Raw genomic sequence first — 12,212 nt, forward strand, 5'->3', positions numbered from 1 at the left:
TTCCTTTTGTGTGGGGGATTTTTATTGCTTGCTTGCTTTTCTAATAAATAAGTATTTCAACTTTTTTTTTATTTTATGTGCTCGTCTCCTTGGAATGCTTATTGTTTCCGTTTTTATTTCGTTTTAATTTTACTGCTTTTGCTAAGATTGAAATTTCTATAAATATTTGTTTCTTTGTAGGTACCCGTATATGCCACAATATTTGTAACATTCATAGGTCTACCCATGACAGCTGTGTAAATCTTGTGAAATGAGGAAGAAAAAATGCAGGAAGTGAGAAAAAGTGATTTTATAGCATTTTGCTCACATTCAATTCGTATAAACCACTGCTGCGGGTGTCACTGCTGACGGTTAGACGTTCATACCTATGTAGGCATACATATATTTGTATGTAAGTGCACATATTCACATACTTATGGTACATACATATGCATGCATTGATTTTATTCATGTTAGCAATTTTTATAGAAGTTGAATTGGCCTTGCAATATTTCCTTTTGTTATTTTTTTGGTTCTTTTTATAGAAAAAAAACTGTGGCCCAATGGTCATTAGTAATGTTAGCATTTTCTTTTCTTTTCTTATCTTTGCATTTTTTCTTGTTTTCATAATTTTCATATAAAATTTATTGTAATATTTATGTTTCTCGTGGAATTTTAATGCACCATAAATGGTATTGTAGTTGCTAGAGAGTACCATTTTTTGTGTTTTTATGGGACATTGGAAATAATGAAAATTTCAGAGGCATATCTACGGCAACAATAAAAGTTGTAGGTATTAATTTTCAAGATTGATTGTGTATTAAATTTTAAGGGTGATTATATTTCCCGATGTTTTGCTATTTGTCGAGTATTCGCCTCGCAGTACTGTCTGGCAATGCTGCTTGCCTTGCAGCTAGTGAAAGCCATAGCAGAAACACAATGAACTCGCTTGGCGAAGGCCTATCGCTGTATTGCAACTGGCTTGAGTGAATAAAGCCGTTGCGATGTTCCATCCTGTGGTTATTGTTTGAAGCTTTTATCATTTAGTTGGTCATTTCAAAGTTAGTATAATTTGCTAAGAAGAACTAGCGCACTCCTTTCTGGGTTCACAACAAGACTATAATACGAATGTGATATAAAACAATCTTTCGCAGATACTACCTTCCCAGAGAATTTTCGATGTTTCGGATAGAATTTCGTGCCCTCTTATTTTCATTTTTATTTATTTTCAATTAGACAACTACAGAGTAACCTGCTAGTTAGTCGGAAAATAATTTCTAAATTAGGTGCTTCTTGTACCACTCGCATAGTCGTCGGAGGAACTTCTCCAGGAGGCACTCTTTCTATTATTATAATAAGCTGTTTAGATGGGCTCTAAATAGCGGTGTGGGTGTGAACCCACAGAAAAAATAGTTATTACTATTTTCGAGGAAATACTAAACTCTACAATTCTCATTAAATGGTGTAAGGCTAGAAATAAGAGATAGCACCAAATATTTGGGTGCAAGTCTCGACAAGAAACTAAATTGGACATGAGTGTAGAAGACATAGTAAGAAAATCTACTGTAGCTCTGTTCTCCTACAAAAAGGCAATAGGAGGCAAGTGGCGTCTTTCCCCGAAGAGCACTCACTGGCTGTATAGGACCGTTATCAGACCTATCCTCCTTTACGTGACTATGATGCTCTGAATGCTCTTTTCTTCTTATCTTCCCTAGATTTAGTTGGTACACGGAATGCAGGCAACACTGCTGCTCGGCTCGCCGCAACTAATCAGTGGCGCGATTTAGGTGTTCGATACACGGCCATAACACGCGGTCTGGGTTCAAAAAATTCTGTTAACAATATGCGAGATCGGAAAAACTGCCTACTGTTCTTTACTGGTGCTTCACAGTTAGACGATAAAGTTAGCTTTGGTGTCACTGTAGGAAGCCAAAAGTAAGCGTTTCGTCTCGTCTTTCTAATTAATGTAGCGTATTTTGGGCTGACATTCTAGCCACTAATGAGGTAGCTGTTTGGTTAGGTAAAAATGTGACTACCTTTACAGAAGTCTATATCTACTCCGATAGCCGAACGGCGATTAAATCTCTTGGTGGGCTTGTCACTCATTCCATCATTGCTCGCAAACGCAGGGCGTCTCTTAACGCGCTGGCGGAATACTTCCGCACCCATTTGATATGGATGACAGGGTACATTGACATACCAGGGAATTGTAAGGTAGACAAATTAGCGAGAGGGCATCACCAAGGGATATTGTAGGTAGTGCAAGTAGCATTGCGTGGAGCAAGAAGCATTGTTACTTCGGCCAACACGAGATGGGTTAATGGTCTGAAATGTAATGTTACAGAAGCAAATTCGCCAAAATGGGGCGTCAGGCGCTTAAAGGCGCTACTCAATCGCTCAAGGAGAAACCTATCTATGTTAGTTGGCTTGAGCACAGGCAACTTCATTTCGATTATTGAATAAGCTGCAAGAATGAGGAGGAGGAAGAGTTTGTCCGAAAGCTCCTCTTTTCTGATTAGGAAATTAGTGGGTAGAGATATCACAAGCAATTTAACAACGAAATATGTGGATTTGCCATATATTAGTAAGCCTGCCTGCTAAGTGTGTAGTAAAAATCAATATTTAAATAGCTCCATAATTTGATTACTCACATATTTGCCACACTCGCACTTCAATATCCATTCAACTGCAATAAATTTATTTTCAATTTGGATTTGATGTGATTGCAGGAATTCCTGATCGATTGGCTCCAGCGATACTGTGTCCCATAATTGCAGTGGCGCTTGTCCTTCCGGTTGTTGCTGTTCGGCAAGGTTGATTGGATCATCAGCCTTCAGTGGACACAACAATTCAACCTGAAAAGCGAATATAAGGGTGAAATTCAAAGTAATTTCTCATTAAAAGTTAGTTGGCAATTTTATGATTTTTTGAAAGTTTATCTTTTGCATATTTTACTAAAACACTCATACATATTTTAGGTAGCTTTTATTATAGTACATATGTACATGAACTTTTCGAGAGTTGGTTATTGTTTTTTATGGAAATTTTAACAATTTTATTCACCCCTTCGCTTAGATTTAATAGATTATATATTATTTTAATAGATGAATATATTATTTATATCGAGGATGCAGGACAATTTTTATAAAAATAGTAAATACTTAAATGTTCTTATATATTTCTTCAGCCAAGTTTATCCAGCCGGCTCATTCAAAGGGCGCTAGGTAAGCTCAGCTCTTAGGCCACAGGCAGTAAGCTAAGTTTAAATGCGCGTAAAACAGAACTCATGCTATTTACGACCGGATATAAGGTACCAATTTTTACCCTACCAAACATTAATGGACAATCTCTCTCAATTTCAAGCAGTGCAAAGTACCTTGGAGTAATTCTGGAAATCAAACATTGAGGAACGGATAAAAAAAGCAGAATTTGCTTTACATGTATAGCTGTGAAAGTATGCTAGGAAGAAGATGTCGTCTTCAACCTAAGTATAGATTATGGTTGCATATGGTAATGCGGTTATACCACCAATTTTATCGTATGGCTCAGTGGTTTGGGGAAAGGCTCTAGCGAGAGAATACAACATCAAATTACTTGGCAGAAAACAAAGTTCAACCTGTGCAATAACAATCGGTGCAATCAGAATATGTCCTGGGGGGCTCTTAACGCACTGACACACGTAATTCCGGTAGATCTACATATAAAGAAGACTGCAACCATAAGTGCATTTAGGTTAAATGAAGCGGGTGGAAGCAAAAACTTATGGACATGCCAGTCTATTATTGGGCCAAACTCAGTTAACCTCAGAGAAGACTGACTATATTGTGTCGACGGTAACATTCAATAGAAATTTTCCCATTCTCTTTTCATCTAAGGAGAAATGGAATAAGGCATTCTCACTAAACAACTTCGATACTACAGTCTATACAGATGACAGCGAAATGGATTGTGGTGTTGGAGCTGGTATATATTCGCATAGTCTTAAAATTGAAAAACTTGCGCGTCTCCCTAATACCAGCAGTGTCTTCCAGGCGGAAGTGCTGGCAGTTGGAGAAGTTTGTAGGTTACTAATCGCAGATTCCTCTTTTAAGGGCAATATCGCTATTCTTTCGGATACTCAAGCTGCACTGGCTTCAGCTACAACAACTTCTAAAGTAGTGAAACAAATTAGGAATAGCCTTGCCACCTTGAGTGAAAGACATAAGGTTACCTTAATCTGGGTCCCGCTACATCGGAACATTGAGGTTAACGAAAAAGCAGATGAACTAGCAGAATCGGTATTCACACCATTAGGTGCAGAATATAATTTTCCTAAAATATTTCCGAATCGCAGATTGTACATGGAGAGACCAGACGAAACGCAAACTTAGCAGGACGTTAGGGCCCACCTACTATCTTAACAAATCGCCAACATTGACAAACATGAAACGACGGGACGCCTGGAGACTAACGGCAGTCATAACCGGCTTTTGGTCTGTGGGAGAAAAAGCAGCCAAAATGGGCATCCCCCACAACACATACTGCCACAGTTGCAAACAATCAGAGAAAAATGTATTTATGTATGTTTTATCACATATTGGGTATAAAGATTTTTTTTTGCTTATATAAATAACTAAAATTTCTATTACTTAGTGTAGAAACAGCTATGTTTGCCTCTTTTTCACACTCACCTGTATGGTTGTTGAGACCGAGGGTGTACAGCATTTTCCCGAATGCTGATGACAACGTCCGCATAATTTCGGTCGATACAGCTTTCGTGAGATGCAGGCACCTAAGCGAATACGAGCCGGGCCCAGACGTTGCAAACTGCGGCACTCGTGCCCTTTCTGAAAAAATAAGGGTAGGAGCCATTAAAATATTTGGAACGGAATAATATTCGTTAATGAGATATTTCTATCAAGCCTCATGAACTAAACTACAACTACCCAAACTTTTTATTTTATTTGGAAGGCTAAGTGTGCACAATTTTAACAATAAGTCAACAAAAGAGAGGATTTTGCTCCAAAGCTTTTATTTATAGAAAGATTCCACTCGAAAGGCTCCAACCCGAATATCCCTCTCCTGTCCACCAGTTTCTACATGCACGTAAATCTCTCTTATTCATTTTCGGAAGATCGGTATTGAATTTAAAAATGATAAAGGCTGACCAGATAAGAAAAATCAGAAAATAAATTTAAATAAAACAACAATGGAAAAGCACAACATTCAAATTGACGTCGTTCAAATGTTTGATGATTCGGCTGCATATAAGCGATATTATTCCGACAATAGTGTCTCAAATGTTCGCCTCGAGCCATTCCAAGTTTGTTGGCTTGTTAGCGTGGACTAAGAATTCCGGTGGCTAATTGATGAACGCTCAACATGAAATTACCCAGTCGTCAAATTTCTCCTTGACAACTTCTATCATTGGCTTGTTTGTATGGCCCGCAACTCGGATATACCGATGTTGTCGAGCTCTAATTACAGAAAGTTGGCTAACATCGCTCTACCCCAAATAATATTGACTATAACGGTAACGATAGATATTGGGTTAAATGACACTGCAATATCATAATCCGTACCAAATAGTCAATCTTTGTGGATGCATTCATACTTGATCGAAAACTTCGTTAGAACGGCCAAATGGAATAAGTAGAACTTGGGTTCACTTGGAGTTTACTGCGCCACTAAACAAGAAGAAATTATGAACAGTGAATTATTTGGATTGTCTTCGCAGCAGAATTCTCGAGTTGGAACACAAACTTTAAATGGCTCCGCTCTGGAATACCCGAGGGAAAAGAGGTTATAACCTGGCCACTCCGCCCCTTGGTAGATTCTTAAATGGCAATGGACCGCCGAAAAAGCAAATGTATAGTGTGAATATGACGGCAAAAATTTAATTTCAGTAACGCATTCATTACAATTTTATTGCTCAGCACACGGTGGCACATTAGGCTAGGTGAAATGGTTGCCCGTGCAAGGACCCTCTTAAGCAAAAAATAAAATTCATCCTTTGTGAAACTATACAGAGAAAAACAGAGGGTAAAGAACAGAGCAGAGGGGGAAAGGAAAGGGCGGTTTTTGGGTGAGGAAAGAATGACGGCTGAACGATGGCTGAGTTTGCATGCGTTAACCGCTCCAGTTACTGATGAAATTCATCAGGTGTTTTATATCTAAACCTATTATGTGCGCAGGTATAGCAAAAAAGTGATAACCAAGATGTCTGAGCTTGAGCTTGGCGAGATCAGGACAGTTCAAGAGAAGGTGCTGAAATGATTGCACCTCACCCTCACCAAGTACTCGAATCAATACCAAGTCTTACTGCGTAAATACCAAATTCACAAAGTGCGATAAGCGCATCTACAAAATTTGTCTTTGTTAACCTCAGAAGTTCCTTCGAGCGTCTTCGATATACCCGGTGTCAGAAGGATCTTGGCACTTTGTACGTTTGTGCACAAATCCTGCGCTCGCTGAGTGGAGGCGAAGCTTATCCTTTCAGAAGCAGAACACTGGTTTTTAAAGGAACCCGAAAACTCTCATTTCACGGGGAAAGCTTTTCAAGGGTCCCCTGTCTTATTAACTCATCCGCCCAACGGTTTTCCGTAATATCCCGTTGACTAGAAGTTTGAGTTGAATAAATAAGATTTTTGGAACAATTTTTGTGTCAAAGCTACCCCTGAGTAATATTTTCTGAAAAAGTACCCTTCAACCGCAAGTCCAAGCATTCCTCTACTTACGAATGAGAGTTTTTTGAAATTCGGTACATCCGTTCCGGAGGTTAGCTTATTAAGCCATATTTACTACATCCGACAGACAAATAAAATTTTCAAAAATGGCCTAATTATTATATATTCTGTTACTCTTGCGCTCATAAGTATGTATGTAGTTTGAAAAATTTTCCGATTAACTTCGACGAAAAAAATCCTAAACTTCAACCAATAAAATTAATTAAAATGTCACCTTTAGAATTTGTAGAAATTTATTTTTGAAAAAAAAAAAAAACAGAATTCAAGCGGATACATCTTTTTAAGCTTGCATTTTAAATATTTACACTTACATAAAGAACTATGCATGCACATATAAGGAATGATGAAATGTGTAACTGTGAATGATAAACTCCAGGAAGCACGCAACACAGGCAAGATTTGACAGCTTAAACAGCTTTGTTTTTCTTAAAAGGATAAACTTAAAACCCAAAAAGAGAAAACGTAAAACTTTCGCTGAATGATGTACAAGTACGTGTCTTTTTGAATCAGTAGAGGTATATATATGTATAATATATTGTACAGGGTCTTTTAAGTACGAGTTTTTATCAGTGTATTATTTTGACAACTGTTGCAGATCGATGGCATACATTTGAACAGCCATGAAGTAGAAAATGTACAATTTATTTATTTGACTTCGAAGTCGAATTAGAGTTGGGCTGAAGAGCAACCCGAAGCCATTCAAGAACAGCCATTGTGTCCATTGAATACAACCGTTTGGTGCGGCTATAGGTTGGAGGAATCATCTGCCCGTATTCCTTCAAATACGAGATCGCTTTATGATAAACGACTTTTTGATACCGGAAGTTGACGCCCGTTGTCTCCACAATATTTGGTTTCAACAAGATGGCGCTACATGCCATAGAGCCCACGAAACAATGGATTTAGTGCGTCATCATTGCGGTCTGCAAGTTATCTCTCTTCTCAGACTAGTGGATTGGCCACCAAGATCGTATGACATCACACCTTTGGACTTTTATTTGTGGTGATATGCCAAATCTAAATGGTTTGTGGATGAACCAGATTCGATTGAGGCATTGGAAGCCAACACTACTAAAGTTATTCACGAGATGCCGATCGAAGTCCTCCTGCGAGTCATTTATGTATAGCAAATGACGGCACAGTTGTGGCCAACATTTGACCGTTTCAAAAATAAATATCATGAATGGTTCAACACAAAAATAATAAAGATTGCCCAATCAATTTGAATTTTCATTGTTAGATTTCTATTTAAAATCTGATACCTCTAAATTGATCCCCCCTAACTTCGAAAATAATTGATCTGTCCCTATGATCGCTCAACAAAGTTCTGATTTTTTTGTATTTTTAATGAAAATTTAAATATGGAGAGAAGAATCTCGAATATTCTTGCATAACCTTGAAAGGGCAAAAATGAGAATTGCACTTTCAGCGTCAAATTTTATAAAAATCAACCAACTTTCAATACCATTGAAGTACGGTAAAAGGTAAAACATTTTTAAATTATACAGAATATAGACTAGTATGACGTCACGGGCTCTCTGATAGGCGAAATCTTGTTTCTATCATTCCTTCTTTTAACATTTTATAAATACTTTTTTTTAAGCTTGAAAAAACAAAAAGAATATACTTAAAAACAATTTTTATTAGTTTTGAAAAACACATTTTCATTAATAGCTGAGAATATGTTCAGTCATCCCTCAAAGTTTCATAGTATCATTCACAGTGGGTAAGTTCCACAATGCAATTAGTAGTTTGCCAATCGATCGATACGTACAGAGATGCAAAAATAATCGCAAAAAGTACATATAGTTTATTTTAAAAAAATTGTTTAAAATGTTAAAAGGAAACGAAGATATTTCACTTGAAAAATTTCTATACCAAAATTAGGAAACAACGAAACAATGAATTTGTTTCAGACCATTTGCACTCAAGAAGACCAATTTGTAGATATTTTGCCGAACTAACCGATTTACTGTCTTTGGATTATTTTCTGTGTGGTCCCCTCCCAGATGCAGTTTTTACAAGTTGACGCAAAATGAATCTTCTTAGATCTATTATTTTCGCAAGTGGCGTTGTGCCTCAACTAGACAGCTACAGCATACAAACGGGCAAGCAATGGAGCGCGCATAATCGTCAAAATAAAGATTTCCATCACTCAAAATAAAATGTTATTAAAACACAAAATTGAGAATTTTGCGCCACCTTGTATCATATGAAGAAAGCAGATGAAATTGAAGCTTCGAAAGATAAAGTTCTGCTCGAAATTGCGAAGAAGGGGCTCCGATTATGCCTAAATGCTAACGAAAGTTTCACCAAACGAAATGAATTTGTAAGCCTAACGCGTCGGACATTTGGAAAATATCCTGTATTATTTATACGCTGATAAACAGGTAATAACTTGCCATTGAATATGTTTTAATATTTACTTCATATTTGCGAAGGCAACTCGGACTTGGAAGACCCTGTATGCATGTTGGTAATAAAGTTATAAAGTATAAAGTATTTTCAGATTTTAAGGCTTTTGGTGAAAAGCAAAAACAATGCCAAACAGGTGCGGAGGAGCAGAGTAGCGATAGTTCCGCTTGAAGTGGACGGATACGTAAATATTTCTCGTCTTTAGTTTGTGCTGAGAAATTCAAATGTCTGCTTTGGCTCGTTAGCTTGCGTTTTTCTTTGTTATTGCTGCTACTGCGGTTTTGTTTACTTGGATTAGCAACTTGTGTTGGAAAAAAGTTGTGTGCATAAAGCACAAAGCTCAAGATATGATTGAAGAAAGTTTCAAAATAACTCGGAAATTAAAGTGACAACAAAGGCATGCAATCTACATGAATGGAAATAATAAGATGGCAACAATAACAGAATATGAATTTGCTGTAGTTTTTCAAAGCTTTAGTTTTTTTACAGCGAAACTAACTAAATTTTCAAAAATCTTCAAAGCTAACAAATTCCACATCTCTAACTTACACGTATTCGATGTTCCTTATGCTCGAACAATGCACGGTAATTTTTTAAATCCTTAGTATCCTCAGGCTCTCTTGCAACTAAATTGTTTGCCACATTATGGCTAATTAATTGTTGTTGTCGCTGTTCGTGCGCATACTTTTGCGGTACTGCTACGACTTTTTGCGCAAGTTGTGACTGTTGTGACGTTGAGTAGTTTTTGTTGTTATTGTCTTCATCGCATTTGCGATTTTCACACAGACGTATATTGCTCAATTGCCGACAACCAGTATTCGTGCTGGTGAAGCGCGTCGAAATGCCAAGGCCACACGGCCGCGAGCAGGGCGTCCATGGACTTGTAGAGGCATTGTGGCAGGTGGCGTATACTGGAGAGAAAGAAAAAATGAAGAGTAGTTAAATAGAGGGTAATTAAATTAAATTTTGTTCTCAAAGAAAAGTTTTGTAAATTTATATGCTATTGTTTACCATGTTTTAATATTAAAAGGTGCTTTAAGTGTGACTACTAAATTTTATGTACAACTTTGGAACCAAAAAAAAAATTATAATATGTTAGGCGTTTTTTGCTTTTGAATGAGTTTTGATGTGTTAAAAATGAAATTGCTTGCAGGAACTACAGTTATAAGAGTTACGTATATTTTTTATTTATATTTTTCACATATGTAAAGTTAAGTTTATGTGCTCTTTGGAGCTGAACTTTTCCACCATATAGGGTATGTAAAAAATGTGTTCCATTAACATTTTTTTTTTCAAAAAGGAACACGATTTTTGAGGCATTTCAGACACAAAATTTAAGGGGTATAAGACTGCATACTCAAAAACTTTCTGAAAAAATTGAATTAAAAAGTAGTATATTTTAATGAAAATTTCAAAAATTTTCTGCATTCCATATAGAATTAACAACTTTGATTCACATGGCTTTTTTTAATGAATGCATAATATTTTTATTGAAAATCAGTTAAAACTGAATTAATAACATTAAATGTCAAAATGTATAATCATCCGGGGTGCGTGTGCTTTTGATTATCAACGCGTTAAATGCAAAGTTAAGTTTATGTGACTTTTATATTATAATGGATCCTACCACGGGTGATAGAATACAAGGTTGCGCTGTGTCGTCAGAATCCATGAAAAAACGAACAAACGGAAGGGGAATTGTTTATGAAGAGAAAGATTTGGCGAAATCAAGGGAAATAACCAAACAAAAGAAATTATACGCATACACACATACTTTCTTGCCACAGCGTCTTCCGCATAAAAACACGAAATGCATTTGGAGACTTTATATCTTTTACAATTTAACACGCGGCACTTCGTCTTCGTTAGTTTGTTCAGTTTAAGTCTCACAAATCATAAAATTACCAAGCCATTCACGGAATTTACTCAAACAAATAATTTCTCCTCCTTTTGTTTGTTTTGCTCGTTTGTTTTGTATTGTAGACTTGTACAAATCGCGAAAAAGCAGAAACTGTTTTGGGAAGACGCCACCTCCAGTAGTCAATTCGCCATTGAGATGCCATCCGCAGTTGCATCCGCAAAGTGTTTTCTATTGACCGTAGCTCGACCGGAACTAATAAACATCTTTTCTCCAGTAAGAGAAAAATAAAATCCGCACCGTACTATATATATATGTATATATATATTATATATATATACAATGGGCGCATACACCGTTTTTGGGTATTTGGCCGATCTCCTCCTCCTATTTGATGTTATTCCACAAATGGAGGGACCTACAGTTTCAAGCCCACTCCAAAAAAAATACACTCGGAGCTTTGGCATTGCCTGCGGAGTGGCGACCGCTATAAGAAGAAACGTTTTATGCATTTTGGGTTTTTACCGAGATTGGAACCTACGTTCTCTCTGAATTCCGAATGTAGTTACGCACCACCCCATTCGGCTATGGCGTCGCCGTTTGCAACAGTTATAGAAATTAACCTTTCTCATTAGTAAGTATTTTTTAATTTAGCTTTTATAGTATTTCCTAATTCCTAATTTAAGTGCGTTTTGCACTAGAGACCCAGGTAAGTAGGATTGAATTCATGTAGTTTTGAGATATAAAGAGTATTTTAGTTAGACAAAAAATTTAAAATGGATGCCCTTAATTTCTTTAACGACATTTTATTTTAGTGCTGAGATGGTCTTTGACTTTACTAAAGTCACTAAAACTGCTCATCAATTTGTTAGGGAAGGAACTATTCAGTATTGCCAAGATCTCTCTTGCCGTATGCGGTGTGGCGCTATCTTGCTGAAACCATGTGTGTGTATTGAAGGAGGAATGTTCTCTCATTATAGGCACGAAATAATCGTTCAGTGGCGGCACATGCCATTCACAGCGTCCATAGAGATTGCTTGGCCTCGATAATTTTTAAAACAAACTGGTTCAATTATTTCGCTCCTTGAAATTGCACACCAAACCGTCATTTTGACACTGTGAAATGACTGTTGATATTGTAATAGTGGGTTCTAGGTTCTGGTTTCTGTCCTTTAAGTGATCAATAGCGGAAATTTCACTCATTTACACATCCATTTAAATGAAAATAAGCTTCA

At 36.9% G+C, this 12,212-nt stretch overlaps 1 protein-coding gene across 1 annotated transcript in view; it reads right to left on the minus strand.

The window, feature by feature from the left end:
- The window catches only part of LOC129241752 (myb-like protein A), a 166,165-nt gene that overhangs the window by 12,784 nt on the left and 141,169 nt on the right, over positions 1-12,212 (minus strand). Inside the window, exons 7-9 of the mRNA XM_054878251.1 lie at positions 9,669-10,030; positions 4,650-4,805; positions 2,631-2,834 (exon numbers count right to left, since the gene is read on the minus strand). Coding sequence (XP_054734226.1) covers positions 2,631-2,834; positions 4,650-4,805; positions 9,669-10,030 — 722 coding nt within the window. The remainder of the gene's footprint in view (positions 1-2,630; positions 2,835-4,649; positions 4,806-9,668; positions 10,031-12,212) is intronic.

This window comes from Anastrepha obliqua, chromosome 3 (genome assembly GCF_027943255.1).
Source record: "Anastrepha obliqua isolate idAnaObli1 chromosome 3, idAnaObli1_1.0, whole genome shotgun sequence".
NCBI lineage: Eukaryota > Metazoa > Arthropoda > Insecta > Diptera > Tephritidae > Anastrepha > Anastrepha obliqua.